We start from the raw sequence: 23,296 nt of genomic DNA, 5'->3' as shown, positions 1-23,296 counted from the left end.
ATATGATTTTCTTGGCATTCAATAATCCAATTTTGATGCCTTTTTTTGTTTTATAACTCTTATTAAGTTTTACAATTTAAAAAAAGTTTTATCAAAATTGGTCCACTAAATACTAAAATATAGCATAAAAAATTTATTTTTAATTTTATCAGATTTTTGGTAAATTCCTAATAAATCTGATAAATTTTTATAATTCCAATTATAATATAGCAAATTTTCAGAATATTTTAAAATTGCCAGAAATTTATAGTCCATTACTATAATACTTATTTTATACAGTAATCATTTAATGGTAATACAAAAAAAAATTTCAATTAAAAACTAATTTCTGGAATTTTTATATTATACTAAAGTTTTTCTAAAATTTTTATATTTGCAAAAATATTTACAAAAAATGATTTTTTGAGTTTTAATAAAAAAAGTGATTTTGCTATATAATTTATATATTAAATATTTCAATTTTGATAAATTTTTTTAAATTATAAAGTTCAATAAAAATTATAAAATAAAAAAAATCATTGAAATTAGATCACTAGATGTTAAAAAATTATACTGGCTAAAAATAATTATAGGAACTGTTATTAATTGAATCTGAAGATTATAATTATATTAGTTAGATAATCTGTATTCTGTAAAATGAATAATTTTATCTATTTTTACTATTTCAATTATTTTGATAACAAATAAATACTTTTATAAACTAATAAATAATATTCTAAACTGGTTACAGAATTTAAAACTAATTTCAATTTTATATAAACTGGTCTTAATCCATTTCTTTCAGTAAATTGATTTTTAATAAAATACCAGTAGTAATAAAAAAATATTAAATTTAATTTTAATTTAATATATATTAAATTACATTATTTAATAATAATTAAAAGTATAATAACTGTTAAAACTATATTAAAATTATAGTAATAGATACAGTCAACTCCCTCTATAGTCACTCCCGTTATAGTCACATTCTACTATATAGTCACACCAGTTAAATGTTCAAAACACTTTATTATTAAAATCTATCCTATATAGTCACAATCTATCTATAGTCACTATCACACCTATCCTCAAAAATCTTATATTAAAAAGAACCGTTTATAATCACAGTTATATAAAGAATATATTAAATAACTTGGCATCTAATAATCGTACAAAGATGTATCATAGCTCGTTAGAATCGTCTCACTGAGACGAATCGAATGGTGGTAGTTTTATCCTTTCCTTTGCTAATATTTACGGCCAGACCACCCATTGCCTCTTATGAGACTAATCTCGGGTCTGTGTCCTATCATCTTCAATGGGCAACCATTATACCGAGTACTTAATTAGTTTTATCCTTTTCCTTTGCAAGTGTTTACGGCCAGACCACCCATTGCCTCTTATGAGACTAATTTCGGGTCTGTGTCCTATCATCTTCAATGGGCAACCATTATACCGCGTACTTAATTCCTCAGGTAACAGCACCACTATAGAAGACATCCCCCATCGGGCCATTTTAGGCTGATCTGAAGCTAGGTACACGCCGCCTACTCATCCTATACCCATTGCATGATACTGATACTAGTTTTATCCTTTTCCGATCACTGGCTGACGAGTTATTCGACAAAATGTTAAACATCAGCATTATAATATTTCTTGATTTACGTTTACTGCGCCATTTAACATTTTGCTAGATTTCTCGGTACCTAGTAATTGTAAAAAGACGATTTATAGCTCGTTGGAATCGCCTCATCGAGACGAATCGAATGGTGGTAAGCTCATCTCTCTGTGATCAATATTGACGGAGTTATTACTTAAAAACCATTTAATATTTTTTAATTTCGGAAATTGATTTAGTGATTGGATTTCGATGTATCTTATACCATTAGATTCGTCTCATCAAGACGAATCGAATGGTAGTAAGATCGTCTTTCTAGGATCAATATTGGCAGAGTTATTACACAAAAACCATTAATATTTTTTAAATTTCGGAAATTAATCTAGTGATTGGATTTCGACGTATTTTATACCATTAGAACCGTCTCATCAAGACGAATCGAATGGCGGTAAGATCATCTCTCTACGATTAATATTGACGAAGTTACGATACAATAAAGTTTTAAGTATAATTCTGGCTAAAATTATGTTAATTTTTGGCCGGAATTATGATATACAAATATAAGAAATTTTTTATATAGTCACATCTCTTTATAATCACCAAATATTACTTCCGAGGCTAGAATTTCGCCTACAAACCACATTATTTGCAGAATCCACCATTAATCGCATGGTTTCTCCAATCGCTTTCTCTTATTCGTCGAAGGCTTCGGCTTTGGCCTCAGTCCACTCCTCTTTCCACACTCTTCACACTGTTGCCTTTCTCTATTCAACAAGCGTTTGGTCGATTTCTATCATCTCATGTGGCTTCATGGCAGAATATTTTTTCTCACCCTTCATATAAGCTCTTTGCTAATTATATGATTACTTATCTCCAAGGTTTTTTGGACTGCGATGTCGCCCTTCTACTATTGACCTGAACCATGATCCCACACCTTTTCTTTGCGAACACATTCTTTATTTAATTCTTTATTGTTCTCTTCTCGTTTAAATATCACGTGGTCTTTACTGTTCCGACCTCCGAGGAAAGATTTACGTCCGGCGATTCCACTCCGGTCTATTTTACCAAAAGATTTATTTACTTCCATGAAAAATGTTCGGAAAAATTTCTGCACTCATTTTTTTGCTCAATTGATTACACCGTGTGGCTCTCGACTTCTCTCATGGAAAGATTTACGCTTTTTTAAACGAGTATCGAACAAAGGATCTGTGCCTGCTTGGTTTAATTATTTGTTCAATCTTATTGTTATTCCTAATTCACCTTCTTTTTTTATTTTACAACAATTTAGAATTCCTAGTTCTCATACCGTAGCTTCTATTTCTTTTATAGATATTAGTCGAAATTATTGGTTTAACCCTCAATGGGCTATTTCTTTTAATCGCAATACTAACTCTTTATCGTATGACGTGTGATTATACCTATCCTGCTCCACGTAATGAAGCTCTTATTTCACATTGGATTGCGTCATCGGTTGATGATTTACTTTCTGATTTTACTGCATGCCAAGGCTGTGCCTCTGCTATTCCGCGATCCTCTACCTCTAAGACTTTGATTAAACGACGTCCTCTCCGAAGGATGTTTCTTATGTTCCGTTATCGTTTTGATCCGTTATCCTACGAAACCTCGTACTTATATACATGCGGATACTCGTTCGGTTTCACTTTCTGCCTCGTTAGGCTATGCCAAATCTCTTTTACTATTTCATCTTTTTGCTCCGGTTCGCTTACCTCCTACGAATGAACTAGTGCCTAGGATTTCTGATATCCAACTTCCTTCTTCGGTATTTACCCTTTATATTGATGGTTCCTTCCTTTCTCCTCCTAGTCATCCGGCATCCTCGATGGCTTATGCATGGACTGCTATAGATCCTGATAGATTTATTTTGGAATCCCATTATAATATCATCTCTTCCATTTTTCCTTCTGCTTTACGTTCAGAAGTTTTTGCTTTATTGCACGGATTGGACTCCTTTCCTCGGAATTCAAAGATTACTGTCGCCACTGATTGTGCTCAATTACTTTCTTTATGGTCTTTATATGTGAATGCTCCTTTTATTCCCAGAATGCTTAAAGAATCCAACCACTTTTTGTGGTCCTCCATACGCACTATTATGTTGCAAAAGAATCTGGATGTTACGCTTGATCAAGGATTCCTGCTCGTGCTGACGACCCGCTTTGAATAATTATGTGGATGCATTAGCCAAAGCCGCTCATACTGACTCACATCTTTCTTCTTGTCCACCACCGGAATTGATGGCTCCTTGCATTTTACAATTTAATTCCTTACCTGTGGATATGAATATCCGGAAATTTATTAGAGATATTTTTGGACGCCAAAAGTCTTTTAACTCTTGCTGTATTACCAAGATTTAATTCCTATTCTTCAACTTCTGATATTGATTGGGCTTGCACCAAATTTTGTCTCAATAATAATAAGCATTTTGTCTCTCATCGGAATGGCCGTTCCGAGTTTTGTGGTTTCCGTATCAAGTTACTTTTAGGAGCTTCTAACGCTTACAACTCTTCAGAGACGAAAGCCCCATCTTTATAATCCAAGTTGGCTTTGTCCTCAATGTAATTCCTTTCCTGAGACTTTAGACCACTTGTGGACTTGTCCTTATATTTTACCGGAATTTAGCCCTTTACAAACTTTTAAAACATTACTATTGGCTCTTCGGACTACTTATCTTGATAATTTCCTTTCCGCGTCATCTTTAATCCTTTTACCGGACTCTTTTGCTGCTGAATTTATGGCTCTTAATTGTTGGGATTGTGACCCTCCTTCAATTTCCTGCCTGCGACTCACAAGAGGACTTATACCGATATCTTTGACAGAATTTCTTGGAATTTATTTTTCTTCACCTACCATTTGGTCTATCTTAGATACACCTTTGCACGACTTTCATTTTGACCTTTATGTTCAAATCTGGTTGTGCTGATCCATTTTCTTTCATCATTGGGAATTAGCTCAAGGCATTACAAAAAAAATGAAATCGTCAGCTCTTGGGCCTTCTTCTATTCTTCGACCTTCCTCTAACATTCCTCTTGACTCTTCGACACCTTCCTTGGCGACAGCTTCCTTGGATTCCTGGGTTTCTTGGGTTTCCTCTTCTATAATCCGTGGGGGATCTTGGATTTCGCATTTGGATTTTTGGCGCCGCTTAACAGTTCAGCCTCTACTTAGGATTTCTTTTTGTTAACGGATTGGATCTTAGGACATGCTGGATAGTTGACTCACACTGGCCTTCGGGTAAAGATGGGGTATGCGTTTCTGTAATAGTTTAGTTTTTCTTTACTTAATTTTATTTTGTTTAGATTTCTTTACTTGTATGAATCGTGAAGCTAGTTCTTTTTATTTTTTATGTTTATTTTCTATATTTGATATTTGTAATATTGTTCGATCTGTTTATTGTACTTTTCGTTTAAATTTAATAATAAAAGATAAAGTCATAAGACTGTTTGCTCATAATCACCAAATATGGACTGTCCCAAATGTGTGACTATAAAGAGAGTTGACTGTATGTTAAAAAGTTTAGATAATTATTAAGTTTAGACAATGTTAAAACATTTATTAATAGTTTAAATAGTTTTAATAAAGTTTAGGCTTTTATCAAATTCTAAAATGAGTTTAATTTACATCCTTAATCTGAATTCTGAATACCACTCTATAACCTGAATTTTATATTTTAATTATCATTCTATAATTTAAGATCTATAATCTGATTACTACTCTTTAACCTACTTATCTACTTTTTAATAGTTATCTTTTTTTGCATTCTAGTAACTATACTTTTCGTCAAAATGACAAAATACTAATTAAATTTATTTTGACAGACGTAATGTATTTTGACAGACGTAATTAATTCATAGTAATTTTATAATAAATAGTGAATTGGTTCGTTCACCGAAATACGACGTAATTAATTAGCGGAGAAGTATACTAGTAACTAATTTTTTAAACCCTTTCTATGGCATTTATAATGTATTACTATTACAAAAAACTGAAAATAAAAAATAATTTTTAAATTATTTAATTATAATCTACCAATTATATTAATCATATGATTAATTTGGTATATTAAAATTTTTTTTATTATAGTTTATAATTTTTTTTAACACTGCACATTTGATAATTTATTAAGAAAATTAAGGTAGTATTGACTAAATTATATAAATAAAAAAATTTAAATTAATTAATTCTATTATTAATTATTAAACCACTTATCATATTACAAAAAGAAAATTTATAAATGTACACATAGTGTGTGGACACGTACCACGTGATATATGTTCGCGTCATGATAAATATAGCTGCTGCGCCAATAGCGATACATTTATTTACATCATACGATGGAATTATTTACGTCATAGTCATAAGGTCCTATTGTTAAAATTACATTGTTCTTCTCTCTTGCTTTCTATCTAACCTTTTGGTATAATCAAGATGAATAAAACAAAACAAGAAAATGTTAGTTGTGGTGAACAATATGATGCTTCGCTTTCAATGATAACTTACATAATTTTCTTCTGTGTATATCGTTATGTTTTCTCTATCTTCTGTTACATGTTCCCTCTTCTTTCGTTATATATGTTTTCTCTATCTTTGTTGTATATGTTTCTTCTATCTTATTATTTGTCATCAATCATCTAATTAAAGAATCTGCTTAACAGCTTAATGAAATGAACTCAAATTCATTTGTTGATAATGTAATAGACCCAAAATTATTCGTTGATAATGATATGAAACTGAAATCATTCATTGATGACGAAACGGATGAGTCTGATAGACCAGATAAGCCATCTGATTCTTTAGAATTAACCTCTGGGCTTACCTTTACCGACTGGGAAGACTTCAAAAGTTGGTTACATAGGTTTGCGTCAAAAGAGGATTTCAGTTATAAGATCAGAACAAGCGAAACTATTCAAGGTGTAATGTGAAGGGCCACTTACGAATGCGCAAAATCTGGGTCTCATAATCCACAAACTACATCAGATCCGACAAAGCAACGCAATGCTCATTCCCAACAAACACTATGCCCTTGAAAACTTAACATCACTCGTCCGAAAATAGGAGTTGTAAAAGTAAACTCATTTAATAACGAACATAATCATCCGCTTATCCCGTTGATTCAAGAAATAGCCCTGCAGTTTTGGAAGTTGACAAAGGAAATATTGGCCGATATAGAGAAGTATGTCATTAAAGGCAAATGGATTCGGTATCTATATATCCCCTATTAAGGTATGACTATCCAGATCAGCCTATTCACAAAAAAATTTTGTATAATGCGGTTTAGAGGTTAGAACCGGAATCGGTTATCGGATTTATAACCGGGTTTAACCGATTCGAAATTTAACCGGTTTACGATTCGGTTAACCGGTTATATTCAAACCGGTTTAAACCGATTAACCGATTATTTCAAACCGATCAAAACCGATTTTTAATTTTTGTGAATGGTGACATGCCTCCACCTGATCTATTTATCCCCAATCAACTAATACAATTTCAGTTAATGAAATTTTAGAATTTTTTTTTTGATTAATAATTTTAAATTTTTCGTTTTTTTTTTCAAACTGAAAAAAAAATTTTCTTCCTTTCTTCTTTCGGTTTAGTTTTTTTTCAAACCGAAAAATTTGTTTTTTCTCATTCTTTTCCCGTTTAGGTTTAATTTTTTTTCCCAAACTGAAAAATATTTTTTTTTTGAATTATTGTCCTTTTTTTTCAGAATTTTTTTTCGGTACTTATTTTTTTTTACATTCCTTTTTTTTTGGAAATTTCCCTTTTTTTGAACCGATTCCTTTCTTTATCCTTTTTCTTTCCCCCAAATTTATTTTCAATTTTTTTTTCTTTCAATTTTTTTTATAACAACATGTAGGAAAGATGATTAAGATTTTCAAGTTTGATTTTCAAATTCATAAAAATCAAAAAAAATTGATATTTTTACAATATTTTACAATTAATTAATTAAAGAAATTATTGATTTAATAATAGACTATTGTAACCAAATCCATATTCGAAATTCTCTAAATAATCACCAGATTTTTGAATAAAAATTTTAATTCAAATGGTTTAGTTAAATTGATAATTTATTGAATAAAATGAGTATCAAAAGAATAATAATAAATGAAATGAACAGATTTCTAATATATTTGATTGTTCAAATATTTTCCTAAGTTGATTATAAGTTTAAAATTGACGTAATATAAAATAATAAGAAATAATTATAAAATTTATAATTAATTAATAAAATATTTGAAACTTTATAGTGCTGGCCCGAATTACGAAATTTAAATCACGTGACTGCGGCTAAATAGTTTAGCCACCGGGTAAGTTATGTTACACAAAATTTTATTATAGATATTTGTGTCCCACAAAATTTCGAACTGTGTTACACAAGGGATGTAATTCCGGCCGGAATTATAACTTGGCAGGATTTATGCCGATCACATTTAATTCTGGCCAGAATTATCAAATATATACGAATCGGTTATTCGGTTTCAATCGGGTTTTGCGAAATCGGTTTGAAACGGATTGAACCGGTTGCGCCCGTTTTAAATTCGGTTTTCGAAAATAGAACCGGTTCTAAACTCTAATGCGGTTTATCAGTTTTGACAAAAACATAATCCGGGAGATGAGGATGCCCCTCAGATGCTCCAACGATTGATGGACTGGAAGAACTTGGAACCGCTTTAAGTTGTAAAGACTCGATTAGATCCAATCTCGAGGAGGTTGATTTCTCTTTTATGGATGTCACCTACACAAAGAAAGTTATATAGTAAGCACAATAATGTCGTTATAGTTGATAGCACCTATAACATAAACCGATTTCAAATGATCCTTTGTATCGTAACCATAATTGATAATAACTACAAAACCAGGATCGTAGCGTGCGTAATAATTGAGAACAAAAGGATACTTATCAGTGGATATTTGATAGTATATCTACCAAAACAGGTGTTTCTTTGGGAGTCATTTTTTCTGATTCCGATCCTTCTTTGGTTCGTTCGATCAAGGATATTTATCCCAATGCTCAGCACCTGCTGTGCATATTTCATATAGATCTGAACCTCCAGAAAAAGCTTAAAGGAAAGCTAGGTAGTCAGTTCGAGGAATTCCGTCGTAAATTTTATGTATGTCAGAATTCTCTTTGCGAAGAATTATTCGAACTTCAATGGAAACAATTAGTTGAACAATATCCAGTAGCGGTTAAGTATTTGACTGATATCCTGTATAGCAGGGTTGTGGTAGTACACCTGTACTAGCAAAATTCTAGTACGTACTGTACTAGCAAAAATTTCGTACAAGTACTAAGTACACTGTACTAATACAATTATTACTTTTTACTAGAATATAATTTAACCATTTTAGGTAGATATCATGTGATCAATATTGTTTATATTTATAAAATTAACCAATAAAATTTATTAATAGTATGTACTAAAATTGTATTTGTACTAAATTTTCAAGTACAAGTACAGTACTTAGTACTGTACTATACTGTACTAGTACTGTACTAGTACAATTTCCAACCCTGCTGTATAGTACTAAGAATTCGTGAGCGGTACCTTGAATTTGTAACAGATTTACCACTGGTGCTCAAAGCACGCAGCGAATTGAATCTATAAATAGTCATGTGCACGGCAAAGTAGATCGTTCTACATCGTTATGCAATCTGTTGGTTAGTATTAATGATCACGTTAAGAATGACGAACATTTCGAGCAATTTGAAATTGAACGAGATGCCTTATCAACGGTTGGTATGCCGATGCTGAATACCAGATTCTTCAATCAAGTGGATGCTATTATCAAAGAATTTTTAACTCCAACAATGCTCGGGAAACAAAGAAGTCAAATGAATTAATCTGTGTGTTATGATATTAGTCAGATCACGGATTTGCATCATTTGATGGAGGTAGGTAATCATTTCAAAATTTATTCAAGATAGGATATAACCTTGCGAAGGGCAAGTCGCAAAATTTGGATCTATTAATTTCATTGTTTTTGATCGATTTCTACATTTTCTACGATTATAGATAGAAACTGATAATGAAGAAATAAGTATAGGAATCAGAGAACAAGAGCAAGATACAAGACAAATCCTTTTGCGATCGTTAGTTTTAACTATACCAATGGAAGCAATCCTTAAAGTATGGAACGTACGAACAACTGGCACACGGAAAATCAGACATTACGTAATTCTACTCAATGAAGGCATGCATTTATGCACTTGTCTTCTTTTAATTAATAAGAGATTGGTATATCGGCACTTTTTCCGTGTTGGTACCTACTCTAGATTCGCCACCTTCCACATATGTATGATTCCAAATCGATGGTATATAAATCCTGATGTTGAACTGAACGATCTCCTACAACAATATCCTTTTATCCCAGTATGTGATAAGATACAATCAGAAGATAACATACCATTCAAAAATCCTATCACTTTCCAACATTTCTTTTCTATTCAGATTGATTCACACGGCTCTCAACCATCTCAACCAGCCGTAAACTCGCCTAAAACTATGTACGCAGAATTGGCTAGATTATTGAAAAAGGCTATTGACTATGCCCTTAAAAGTGATAAGCAACAAGAATTGTTAAATATTTTCAAGGCCTTTATTTATGATGTAAAGAGCGAACTGGAACCGGAAAACTTTACTGATGTTATTAATCCCAAGCATAAGGGTCAGCCACCGAAAAGGCTAATATCAAGCGTTGAAAAGGTTTTAAATAGAGAAAAACGGGTTCTAAAAGATGTTAGCAATAGTAATGTAATAGAAGACAACAATACTTCAAATATTATAGAAGACTTTACAAATGATACAAAAGGTCAAAAGTGCAGTAAATGTAAGCAGTATGGGCATTACGCAAAGACATGTCAAAATGTTATTTAACATTTAGGCGCATTTATTTAGGCGCATTTATTTAGGCACATTTTATTGTAATTGGTTAATTGATTTTATATAATAAAAACGGACTGCAGTTTAAAGTCACATGATATAAATATATTAAATCACGTGATACGTGTTCATACACTACGTGTACAAATAGAAATCGCCTTACAAAAAATACCCCACATAAATACTAATTGAAAAAGAAATATTTGATCTTGGTAAAATTTGGCTTATATTTAACCAAAATTAAAAAATTTGACCATAATCTACAATTAGATATTGGTTAAATAGTGCACTAATTAAACATCACATATTACACATATTAAAAGTTTTAAAAAAAAATTATTATTTTTAAATTCCTTTTTTCCTTTCACTTTTCTCTTTTTTATTCTTCTCCTATCATTCTTTTCTTTTTCTTTTGTTCTTTTCTTTTTCTTTTGTTCTTTTCTTTTTCTTTTGTTCTTTTCTTTTTCTTTTGTTCTTTTCTTTTTCTTTTGTTCTTTTCTTTTTCTTTTGTTCTTTTCTTTTTCTTTTGTTCTTTTCTTTTTCTTTTGTTCTTTTCTTTTTCTTTTGTTCTTTTCTTTTTCTTATATCTTCTGTCTTTTTTTTTGAAATAATATAAGTTTTATTTCAAAATTTACATATTTTTTTTTTAATTTTTTAATTTAATTTAAGTAACAAATTAATATTTCTTTTTCATTATTTTTTTTATAAAATGCTAACTTGGTTATAAAATCAAACTTCAAGGTAAAAATAGAAAAAGAGAAAAGAGAAAGAAGTTTTATTATTTAAAGTTAAGAAATAAACTATCTCTTTTTGTTATTTTTTTTTATAAAATGTATAAAAAAAATACTGACCTATTACAAAACCAGACTTTAAAGTAAAAATAAGAAAGAGGGAAGAAGAAAGGGGATTTAAAACTAAAATTCTTAAAAAATCTTGGTTTTATTTATTTATTATTTATTATTTTGGAATGGTTTACTAACTGTTTCTTTTTTTTTTTATAGGTTTAGTGGATTTTTAATAAATGAATAAATTAAGATTCATAAATACGAATCTTGGTTTTATTTATTTATTTTTTATTATTATAAAATGGTTACTAATAACTGTTCCTTTTTTTTTTAGGTTTTGAGTGAGCTTCTAAAGATCAGAAAAAGAGAAACCAAGATTCATAAATATAAATCTTGATTTATTTATTTATTTTTATTTATTATAGAACAGTTAATAACTGGTTTTCTTTTTTTAGGTTTTGGATAGACTTTCAAAGATCAAAAAAGAGGAACCAAGATTTATAAGTACAAATCCATATATTACATGATTAGGGTATAGTACCCACTGGATATAAATCAAAATTTTCAAATTAAAATTATGAAAAATATTTTTAAATAAGAAAATATTAAGGGTTATAATATATATTAGCTAATATTTTAAGAGGTAGTGGGTTAAGCAAAATCTTAAGTGATATAAAATTAGTTAAGGAGGGGCTTCTTATAAAACTAATATTAGCTAATATATGTCATTGCTTTAAATATTTATAAAGAATTATATTAAAAAAAATTTAATATATTATATAAATTCTTATATATCTTCATCTTCAGAATTATAAATCAAATAATTCATTGTCAAATTTATTGTTTATTGAAAATTTTTCCATTAAAAAATATATTGTTGAATATATAAAAATAAGCACTGGATCTTAACTTAATGGAATTCAAATCCTCCCATATGGTCATTGGTGAATTGGACTATATAAGCATCTGGTAGCATCTAAAATAGCTTCCGAAGAAGCAAAACAAAGGGCTATGAGAGCTAGACTTCGTGTTAGAGCATAGTTACTTTATAATAAAATATTTTTTCAGACAAAAAATCCAATCTTTTCCTCTAGTATAGGATGATATAAATATATTTTTAATTATTTAGTTTTATTAGCATTATAGTAAAAAGATACAAAAATGGTTGATCATAAGGACATAGAAACTGCTCAAGTTAAGGTCATAAAGACTGCATTGCGAAAGGGCAAAAAGTATGATAATATTGCGAAAAACTATGGAGGCTATCTAAAGAAATTGCGAGCTGAAAAGGAACCAAATGAATATATTAAGACGCTCGCAGTCAAGATGTTTCCCAATGAAGAGGCATACACTATAAGGCTAGAAAATTATCGCAAAAGGTATCTAGACAATGATCTGTGTGCCAGTCTTGTATATGCGCTTTATTATCAAATAGCCAAGGAGGAGAATCGTGAAAGATCGGATGAAGAAGTAGAACGAGATGGCAATCTAACTGTCTTCGGCACCCCATGACTAGTGATTCAGTGCATTATATGTGAGCCGGAGGAGACAAGATAATGTGTTTACATAATTGTTATATTTTTTTCCGGTATAATAAATATTCAGTTACAGAATATATAATCGGTCTTAAATTGACATCGGATAGATTGGCACGAGAGTTGGAGTTTGTGATTGTCCTTCGAGCCCGTTAGTCCGGAATAGTGATCACTTGATTAGAATTTTTTTCTGGGCCTCCGGAGCAGTGATCATCAACCAGTTGTTTTTTTACCCGGTCAGTACCAGATCTGTGCAATGATTAACCATTTTTCGATTTAAAAATTCTTCTAGCTATATAACCAATTTATCGGCAAAATTTCAGATGACGAGATGGCTACAATGAATTTATCAAAGAATGTGGATCAAGGTATGAATGGAATAACGAAGAGAATCCTGGATTTATACCAGAATGGGATGACTGGGAGGAACTTTTTGCGACATCAAAACCTATTGGAAGACAAAGGCAATCAGGCATTGGAGAAAAGAAAACTCTTGAGAAATTTGTATATAGTCTATCCAGTGTAAGGAATCCAACATCATTATTTGATGTATATCTTCCGTAAATTTTAAGCTTGGTAGAATTGCCATATTGTGCCGAGGAACTTCGATTGGAAATATGGCCAGATGGTATTAATATAGATGACCGAAGGAAGATTAAGGTAGGTGATAATGCAGATGATCTAGATAAGTTCCGATGTGGGTTATTGCTTCAAGACAAAGACTCGATAGTGGATTACTATTCGAATGTAAAGAGATGTAATGATTCGTCAATCTCTGTGAAAAACATCTCAGAAGAGAATTCATTAGAGGATTATCACAAGAAAATAGGTATTTCGCTTTAATGGATTTTGAATATAATCACCACAGTGTGCTGATAAAGCCAACTTCAGATCGAATTAAACTCTTTAGATCAAGAGCTAGGTGTGGTACTAGATGTACAGAACCTGTCCTCGATCAGTTATCTCTCCATGGGATTTCCCTCTTGATGTATTGGTAAAAATGCTTATTCAGGCAGAAAAAGGCTCAACGACTAAACTGATTCTGCAGCCATGCTTAAACTTTATATCGCAACAGCAGAGATTGGCTATTTATATGACTCCGATTGGTACATACAAAATTCTTGATACAAGCAAGAAAAAAATAACAGTAATAAGTAGTTTACTAACAAATATTTTTCTAGCTTTAATTTTGAGTCTATGATTGACCTTTCTCTTGACCTAGATTGAGCGGGTCATGGTCATCAATTATTGCCAAAGGGGACTCATGTAATACAATTTCTGCAACGTTTCATATAAATTTTCGTGAAAATTAGCAGGAATATCCGTCCCATCAATATTCATGATCACCATAGATTTTACCCTCAAAGTATTATATGTTTGTCTTATATACATTCTTGTCCAGTATAAAGATAAACAGCAACACATTTATCTGAAATTCTCATATAATGAGCTTGTGAAGATCTTCTACAATAGTTCCGAGCGCACTTTTCGTATATTGATAACCCACATCCGTAGTGCTATCTGGTGCGGAATGTATACCTGTATCTTCTCCTTGTGGAGTAAGAACGAGTTTTCGCGCCATTAATGAAGTATTGACAACTAGTGCGAACTCAATTTTGCGTCAACCCTAGTCCGGAATACTGATCATTAATCCGGAGCGGTGATCACCAGTTCGAAAGAATTTTTTCGGAGCCACAATGCATGTACAGAATAAGACCTGTATATACTGTAAAAGGAAAGGTTCCCAAAGGGACCAAAGTATAAGTCATTTCTCATCAATATTAGTAATAATATTTATGTGTTATGAAAGGCCGAGAAAACTTTGTGTCTTGTGTGGTGATCGCTATGCTGAAAGGAAACAAAGTTCCGTATTCATATGCTTTCATGGCCTTCATGGCATCATACGATAATGCTAATCACGCTCCTTATCTCCTTATCTTTTTTCCCAGCAAGATATAAAGCATGTAGGAGACTTGTAGAAGTTCAGTCAACTTCCCCCGAAAAATCATTTGAAATATAATTTTATGCATAAAATACGTTTAAATTTTAATAAAAAGATTTTTTTTTAATTATACATAATACGGGAGATGTTTCATCTTCGTTATCTTTGATTATATGCTATTAAATGCTATATATTAAGTAATTTATAGATGATAAGATTGATTTTATCAAAGTTGAATAGTATTTGCAAATCTATCATATATTAAAAAAAAGTTCATAAATACTAGTAATCTGAATTTTTCAAAAAATTACAGTTTTAACACAAAAATAAAATCAATAAAAGTCAAATTACAAGAATCTACAAATTTAACAATGTCAAATTTTCATCGTCCAGCTTTTGAAAACCATTCACTTATTATTCCATCGCCTGACATAATTTCTCCTCCATCTTCTATTTCAATTGATACTAGTTTACTTTCTGCTCCTCACTCACCTTCAACTAGTAGTGATACTGCTAGTTGTTCTTCTAATTGTACTTCACCAACTGTTAGTGATAATGAAGAAGATTTTATCATATAGCATAAAATTGCAAATGACAGAAAGAATCAAATTCCTGCTTTATCTGATGAAGAACATTAACAGGACCCTGCTATACTTATAAGATAGGTCACCTCCAGGCCTAAGGTAAAAATCATATATAAAATTCTTTGCAGATCCTACTATAAAAGGAAATTTTATGTTACATTGTTATGATTTTTTTCCTCTTTAGCTAATTAACCAATAGAATTTAAGAAAAAAGTAAGGTAAAAACTATTAGTAAAGGGCCAATTTTCTACGGTAACCTTTATTATAATTAAGCGGGATTCTACATTTACATATAAGAGATAATAGGTAATAAGGAAGTCTATTCAAATTGAAATAAAGTTGAGCAGAAGAAAAATAAATCATATTTCTATTTGATTTAAAATATTAGTATTAATTTGTTGTATACTAATAGAAAAGTTGTCATATGTAATTTTAAATAAATATTCTTTGCTACAAATATATTATTAAATTATCAGTACTAAAAATGAATAAAAAGAGAACCCTTTTTTTTTTAAAAAAAAAATTATTTATTATTTATAAAAAAAATTAGGTTTGCATAAAATACATATAAAAAATAATTTAAATTTTTTAACATTAAATTAGTATATAGGTAATTCTTTTTAAATTATTATTAATTTTAAACTTTATATTTTTTAAGTATACTTAAATATGATTACATTTATTACTCATCCAGAAAGTATTAAACTATTTGCGATTTTGGATTTTTTTTACAATAGTTTAAATTGTTATTTTTATTGCTGAACTTAACATATATATTATTAAAGCAACCGCAATATTGTTTTAATTTTAAAATTTCTTAATGATTTTAAGACAATTCGAAACTTTATATCTTATTTAAAATTTTCTAAAATCTAGATTCCATCTATATAACAAAAAAAAAATGAATATATTGCTAAGTAAGGTTTCAATATTAACATTTTAGAATATTTACCTTCAGGAAGTTTGACTTTTTACATTTGAGTGTACACCATGTACACGGAAGCGGTACAAGCAAGTATACAATGGATTATCCCAATTATTTATTACTTTCATAATTATTGCTTTAACAGGCTTATTCAATCGATTCACCTCGAAAGTTTGAACGGGTAAACCATTTATATCATAAACGAACCTTCCAAAAAACAAATGGTTAGGAGAAGAACCAAGCTTCAACTCTTTTCCGTATAAATGCAAATAAATATTTGAGTCTGATTCATCGGTGGGATAATTATTACTGGTAACAGTGTTGGTATGTTCACTATGTTCATTATCAAAATTATCTTTATCTTGCTCGTCATCGGCAAATCCCCATATTTCAAATTCTTTAGGAGCACTTGTTGTGCCCATCGCAATAGTTTTACTAACATGATCATAAGTTACAGCAGTTACGTAAATTTGTCGACTCAATAGTACTGCCAATTGCCCTTTTTGTCCGGCAAAAGGCCAACACTGTCCAACATGTACATCTGGTTGGAGAGCTGTGACAGGTGGTTTTCCCCTTGTAATTCCATGTCCTGTTAATTTTGCAAATGCCATTTTGTACCATTGTGTCGGCCACTGTTCATAAGTTGGTGAAGTAAGCGGACTAATAATTTTCGCACCACCAGTTGAAAGGGCAAAATCTGCTTTGTTTAACTTATCTTGAGAATAAGTGTATAACATTTCTTCAACAGCTTTCCTAATTTCTTGTCGAACCATATTCACAACATCATCATCTGATACGCGATTACTCCGGTATCTAACTAGATCGTAATTTTGCGACGGAATCCTTTTTTGAACTTCAGCCGCACAGACTGTTTTAACCTGATCGGCGACAACATCTCGAATCAACAAATCATTATGCTCAAATTCAATATCATCATTTAAAGATTCCAAGCTATAATTTGACAGATTACCATTTTGTCGAAACACATTATGAATTTTTGATATACATTTTGATAATTCCAGATTTTGAATATTAGTCAAGTTACAAGGAATACGGTAAAGAACAATTAAAATCACTGCTAATCCCGCCGATGAGAATAACCATTTAATTAAGTTCGGTTGCGCTCTAATCACGATATTAGAATTTGTCATTGTTGAATTGGTATTGTTATTTTGGTTGGCGTCTCGAGGTGATATCGTAGTTATTCTCTCTCTTCCCCTTGTTGCATTTACCAATCTAGTAAGTTTATTCCGAACAGGATCAAAAAGGTATTTTATAATGATTCTGTATAAACTCAAAATCATCCAAATGATAAAATATAGTCCTTCTTGTAAAATAAATTTGATTCTATTTAAACTATGGTAAAAAAATTCCGAGTGTTGGTTTATTTCTTCAATATGTGCTCGAACGTTGTTGTTTTCATTACCGGTTTCTTTCTCGGATTCTTCTTGTACAACCGATGCTGCAGAACTTTCTAGAAGTTGAACACCTGATAATTGTCTAGCACAACTGTCTCTGTCGGAAGATCTTGAACTACTATCTCCATTAATAGAATTCTCGTCATGTGAGACATAAGATTGATTTGCGGATGAAATCGCTGAATGGTAAATAATCTCAGAATTATAACCCGAAGAAGTTTCCGAAATGACGAAGGGAGATGATGCACGCGATCTGTTATTAGCCGAGTATACAGATTCAGTACCAATGAACGAATTTCCTCTAGATAATGAAAGTGATGAAGAACGAGAGAAACTATAGTACGAACTGCCCGAGTGACTTATAATTAAACTTGAATAATTATCTTCAGATGAATGCTCGGAACTATCAGATGATTGGGACTGTAAATTCAATGATTCTGTTTGCACGATATTAAAATCTTCAATCGGAACACTAGATACAGAATAAAAGCTTGTATTTGCATTATATTGATTAAAAGACTGACTAGCCGGTTGAATAGGAGAAATCGACTGTTGTTGCCGAGTTTCTTGTTCACTTGGCACCTCCCTATTCGCCAACTGCGTCATTTGTTGTACTATTGTTCTTGCTTGAGATCTCAGTTTTCTTTGATTAGAGCGCTTCATAACTTTGGATAAACGTAATTCGCGGTTACCGTAATAATTTTTTTTAGTCAGAACGTATTAGACAAGCTGTCATTAGATTTGTGAATAAAGCAGTAATTTAAATCACGCGTTAAATACAAATGTAAACAAGAGCACGTGATAATAAGTTATTTCATTTTTGTTTAGTGATTGTGTTACTGATAATGAATAATTTACTTGTTGAGAAAAAGAATTACAGGTATTATTTTTATTTAAAAATAAGATTTCGTCAATAATCAAGTTTTTTTGTTGTTTGTTTTAAGGGGGTTTCCCGATTTTAGCAAGAAATTGGGACGGTTTTTTTAGATTATTTAGATAATCTTATGATATTTTGATAAAAAATTGAACATCAAATCACAGTTCACATGCCGTAAAGTATGGACACTTCAGAGAAACAAAACCGTCTTTTAGTTGATTTGCATGTGAAATACATTCAATCTCTTGACACGGTATAGTTCTGTACATATATATTGATTTTATACTTGCCTATTTCTTTTATTTTAACTTAAGCCTTATGTTTTTTTGTAAAGAAAAAAGATGACTTGGAATACTGGTTAACGGAACATTTGCGTTTAAGCGGTGTTTATTGGGGTTTAACAGCCTTGGACTTGTTAAATAGCATTGACGCACTCAAAAAAGAAGACGTGGTGAAGTATGTGGTTTCTTGTCAGCATGATAATGGTCAGTGTTAAAGTTTAAAATAAAAATTTAGGAATTACATTTCTTAAAAATGCTATCATATAAAATTGCATTTTTTTAAAATGTGTGGAAGTTCAAAATTTTGTGCATACGCACATTCCGCACATTGAATTTCAAGCACTGAAGTATTATAATGGTAGTCTTATTTTTAATTAAAAGAAACCGACTATTGGTATATTGTCTTTTTTTTATTTGAATGTTGTTGATTAATTTCTTTTCTGATCAATGTTTGATTTTACATTCTAGGTGGATTTGGTGGACATATTGGTCACGATCCACATTTAACATATACGCTCTATGCAGTGCAAATTTTGGTCATTGAAGATGCATTAGATGCTGTAAATGTGGATAAAATTGTTGAATGTAAGAGAATTACAATTTAATGTATTTATTGATTTTTTTATTTATTAATTATTTGTTTGCTAGATGTTGCATCCTGTCAAGATCGTGATACGGGAGCTTTTACGGGAGATGAATGGGGAGAGATTGATACTCGATTTTCCTATTGTGCACTATCTTGTCTTTCCCTTTTGAAACGTTTAGACGCTATAAATGTTCCAAAAGCTGTTGAATTCATTATGCTTTGCAAAAATTTTGATGGAGGATTTGGTGTTTCACCTGGAGCAGAATCACATGCAGGTCAAAGTAAGAATAAATTGATTTGATATTCCTTTTTTATATGTTCAAAGTTAATATTATTCTACTTTGTTGAATAGTTTTTTGTTGTGTTGGCGCTCTTGCTATTGTTAATTCATTGCATCTGGTTGATGCAGATTTACTTGGATGGTGGCTTTGTGAACGACAATTAAAAAATGGTGGATTAAATGGACGACCAGAGAAACTTGAAGATGTATGTTCTTTCTTTTCAATTTTTGAATAAAATTATTGATAAAAATTTAAAAAAAAAATTCATTTGTTTTTTAGGTATGTTATTCCTGGTGGGTTCTTTCTGCGCTTAGTATCTTGGGCAGGCTACATTGGATAAATAAAGAAAAATTGATTGAATTTGTGTTGGTTGCTCAGGTGTCTATTTTTCCTTGAATCAATTGTAATTGTCTTATTAGAATCTATTCGTAAATATATAAATTTTTGAAATTTTTCATCAGGATTCCGAGGGTGGAGGTATAGCTGATAGACCAGGGGACATGGCAGATGTATTTCACACTTTATTCGGAATTGCAGGTAAATTATGTTCTTTAATTAATAATCTGATTACAACAATTTTTGCTTTGTTTAATATATTCAATGTATTAACGATTTTTTCTTATCGTAGGTTTGTCATTGTTGGGGTATCCCGATTTGAAACCTGTTGATCCAGTTTATTGTTTGCCAAAACATGTTGTCCAAAGAATCGGACTAGCAGAAAGATATCATGTATAAAGAATTTTAATGATATTTATTATGAAATGTTATAGTTCATTATTATAAATGTATATAATGTAGTTCATTATCAATTACTTTTTTAATAACCTTTACATATAAAATATTATTTGAAGCAAATGCATTTTACTTAAATGATGAAATTGCAAACCAGGGTAAGATTATTTAATGCTACTTTTAGTATACAGTACAATTGTGCCTTTCACTGTAAAATATTAAAATCATTGGTATCAAATACGTTTGTTAATATTTAAAAAAAGAACCAATGCGATTTAAGTTCCATTAATTTTCCCAACGATTTGTTTCGTCATCGGTCAAATGATTAAAAGACATTTCAATAGTCGTATTTTTGCAGTTCTAAATCACTTGTCGTCCTTTAACTAAATTTTTTAATACTTTACGCAGCCTGCACGCAGAAATTACAAACTGATGATGCAAGACTTTCTTGATAAATTGATGCACCTTATTTCAATAATCAACTTCTTTTAATAAAATGTCAGTTTTAGAACTTTTTAATATTAATTCAAAATCAAATCATAAAAAATACATTAATGTATGTGCACCAATGGTCAGATATAGTAAATTACCTTTTCGTGAATTAGTTCGTGGGTAAGTAATAAAATTCCTCTATGCATTGAACTATTTTAACCATCATTCTTTTAGATATAATGTAGATTTAACATATACACCAATGATATTAGCAAAAGAATTTAAAAATTCAAATACAGCAAGAAATTGTGAATTTACTACTAGTGAGAGTGATAAACCTCTAATAATACAATTTGCAAGTAATAACAATATTGATCTATTAAAAGCTGCTGAATTAATTGCCAATTATGTTGATGGAATAGGTAAATAAATGAATTAGAAAAAATTTTATTTCAGAAATTAAATATAGTCTGATTTTTTAGATGTCAATTGTGGATGTCCACAAAAATGGGCTATAAACGAAGGAATTGGAGCATATTTAATGGAAAAACCTGAACTTGTATGTGATATGATTAAAACTATTAAAATGAATATACCAAAATTACCTTGCTCAATTAAAATTAGAATTCATGATGATATGAGGTAACGTTATATTCATCTTAAGATTTTTTTTTTTTTGAGAAATTTCTAACTTCTCTTTTATATTCTCCCCTGTAGGAAGACCATAGAATTTGTAAAAAGAGCAGAATCAATAGGAGTAGATTTTATAACAGTACATGGACGTACGCGTCGACAAAAATCAACCGAACTAGTTAATTTAAATGCAATAAAATTAATTAAAGAAAATTTAAAAATCCCTGTTATTGCCAATGGTAATATATTTACTTTAAATGATGCTGAGAATATTTATCAGCAAACTGGTGTAAATGGTGTAATGTCTGCTAGAGGTTTATTAAATAATCCTGCTTTATTTGCTGGTTATGATTTTACTCCTTGGGACTGTATTGAAAATTTTGTTAGACTATCAATTGCCTACGGAACAAATCATTTTATATTTCATCATCATCTGTAAGTATAAGAAACTTTCCTCGCTTTCATTAATTTCAATCAATTATCCAATTATTTTAATTTCATTAATCTTATGTTATAGAATGTATATGCTTGAGGATGTTATGAGCAATGCGGAGAAAAAGTCTTTTAATACATTGACTAGCATTCCTGCAATTATAGATCATCTAGAAGAACATTATGGATTACAACCAGAATAATATTTTTCATTTAATAATAAATACTATAGAACCGGGGATTTGAAAAAGAAAATAATGAAAGATTTTATATACAATGTTACTAACAATAAGAAAAATTCAGGCGTCAGTCTGCATTTCATCTTCGTCGTCTGATCGTCCTTCTCTAAAACGTGGGTTCTTGTTTTTTTTCAATAATAGTGATTATTATTATTGATACATTTAACATCTAATTTAAATATCCAAAAATACCATACCTTAACCTTTTCCCGATTTTCACGTTCATCATCTTCGGTTCTATCGCGTTTCTTAGAACCCGAAGCTAAAGGATTTAAAATACTGATAAATAAACTTCCTATGCCTTAAATCTTTATATCCTGAGATCTAGTAAAATTTTTCTAAAGTACGTACATTTCCCTTTATATTCCTGAGCACCACTTGGAATAATAGTAATGGCTTCATATTCTTCTTTTTGTCTTCTCGCACGTTCAGCTTCTTGTCTAGCACGAACATGACCCCAACCTCCACGTCCTGTATCATAATCCTGACGATATTCATCACGTACTTGTCCTCCAGATCTTCCTCTTCCAAATTGTCTACCATCTCTATATCCGGGATCTAAATCTGTTCGAATAATTCTTTCATCTAATTTTGTACTATTAATATATTTCATACAATCCAATGCGTCTTGATGATGATAATATCTATATCATAAAAATTTTTTAATAATATAAAAGGGTTGACGATGAAAGAAAAACTTAAATTACATACTCAACGAAACAAAATCCGCAAGGAGTTTTTTGAAATTTATCTAAACCCATAATAATTCTTTTTATTTCTCCCGCTTTTGAAAACAATTCATAAATTTGTTCTTCTGTAGTATAAAAAGAAAGATTTCCGACATATAACGTCGTACTATTTGAAAGATCTTTCGCAAGATCTGTTGACGAACCCTGTTTAATTAAACATAATTCAGTAAAAATAATTATGTAATAAACAAATTAAATACAAGTTAGAATAAAAACCTGATATTGTTGATCTTTATATGAAGAAGGAACACAGAGAGGCTGAACAATGTTCGCCATGATGTTAATGTCGAGGAAAGTTAACTGTGTAAAAATATTAAATCAAGTGCGGAAAAAATTTACATTGGTCTATATATAAATATTTGGGTAGATCA

At 30.5% G+C, this 23,296-nt stretch overlaps 7 protein-coding genes across 7 annotated transcripts; 5 read left to right on the top strand and 2 right to left on the bottom strand.

Moving 5' to 3' along the window:
* Positions 1-12,440: 12,440 nt before the first annotated feature.
* On the top strand, positions 12,441-12,791 carry OCT59_005373 (uncharacterized protein; the record flags this gene model as incomplete). Its single annotated transcript, XM_066138329.1, has 1 exon — positions 12,441-12,791. One exon carries the CDS (start codon positions 12,441-12,443, stop codon positions 12,789-12,791), a length of 351 nt encoding a protein of 116 aa, XP_065997478.1.
* Positions 12,792-13,145: 354 nt separating this feature from the next.
* On the top strand, positions 13,146-13,657 carry OCT59_005372 (uncharacterized protein; the record flags this gene model as incomplete). The annotated part of the gene is made up of 2 exons (XM_066138328.1): positions 13,146-13,336; positions 13,387-13,657. The coding sequence occupies 2 exons, from the start codon at positions 13,146-13,148 to the stop codon at positions 13,655-13,657; spliced, it is 462 nt and encodes a 153-aa protein (XP_065997477.1).
* Positions 13,658-15,127: 1,470 nt separating this feature from the next.
* Positions 15,128-15,334, top strand: OCT59_005371 (uncharacterized protein; the record flags this gene model as incomplete). The annotated part of the gene is made up of 1 exon (XM_066138327.1): positions 15,128-15,334. The coding sequence occupies one exon, from the start codon at positions 15,128-15,130 to the stop codon at positions 15,332-15,334; it is 207 nt and encodes a 68-aa protein (XP_065997476.1).
* A 723-nt stretch (positions 15,335-16,057) lies between these two features.
* OCT59_005370 (uncharacterized protein) lies at positions 16,058-18,472 on the bottom strand. Its single transcript, XM_066138326.1, has 2 exons — positions 16,293-18,472; positions 16,058-16,223 (listed from the first exon to the last, which is right to left on the bottom strand). The coding sequence occupies exon 1, from the start codon at positions 18,344-18,346 to the stop codon at positions 16,295-16,297; it is 2,052 nt and encodes a 683-aa protein (XP_065997475.1). The 5' UTR covers positions 18,347-18,472; the 3' UTR covers positions 16,058-16,223; positions 16,293-16,294.
* Positions 18,473-18,741: 269 nt separating this feature from the next.
* Positions 18,742-20,443, top strand: OCT59_005369 (uncharacterized protein; the record flags this gene model as incomplete). Its single annotated transcript, XM_066138325.1, has 9 exons — positions 18,742-18,813; positions 18,895-19,011; positions 19,223-19,235; positions 19,310-19,426; positions 19,490-19,708; positions 19,780-19,913; positions 19,988-20,086; positions 20,170-20,245; positions 20,337-20,443. 9 exons carry the CDS (start codon positions 18,742-18,744, stop codon positions 20,441-20,443), a joined length of 954 nt encoding a protein of 317 aa, XP_065997474.1.
* Positions 20,444-20,936: 493 nt separating this feature from the next.
* On the top strand, positions 20,937-22,140 carry OCT59_005368 (uncharacterized protein; the record flags this gene model as incomplete). The annotated part of the gene is made up of 5 exons (XM_025309042.2): positions 20,937-21,052; positions 21,107-21,294; positions 21,355-21,514; positions 21,590-21,940; positions 22,023-22,140. The coding sequence occupies 5 exons, from the start codon at positions 20,937-20,939 to the stop codon at positions 22,138-22,140; spliced, it is 933 nt and encodes a 310-aa protein (XP_025186298.2).
* On the bottom strand, positions 21,975-23,245 carry OCT59_005367 (Nuclear cap-binding protein subunit 2). Its single transcript, XM_025324417.2, has 5 exons — positions 23,142-23,245; positions 22,888-23,069; positions 22,528-22,820; positions 22,374-22,438; positions 21,975-22,296 (listed from the first exon to the last, which is right to left on the bottom strand). Exons 1-5 carry the CDS (start codon positions 23,199-23,201, stop codon positions 22,237-22,239), a joined length of 660 nt encoding a protein of 219 aa, XP_025186297.1. The 5' UTR covers positions 23,202-23,245; the 3' UTR covers positions 21,975-22,236.
* Between the last annotated feature and the right edge of the window lie 51 nt (positions 23,246-23,296).

This window comes from Rhizophagus irregularis, chromosome 13 (genome assembly GCF_026210795.1).
Source record: "Rhizophagus irregularis chromosome 13, complete sequence".
Classification (NCBI taxonomy): domain Eukaryota; kingdom Fungi; phylum Glomeromycota; class Glomeromycetes; order Glomerales; family Glomeraceae; genus Rhizophagus; species Rhizophagus irregularis.
This window is presented reverse-complemented; position numbering and strand designations above follow the sequence as displayed.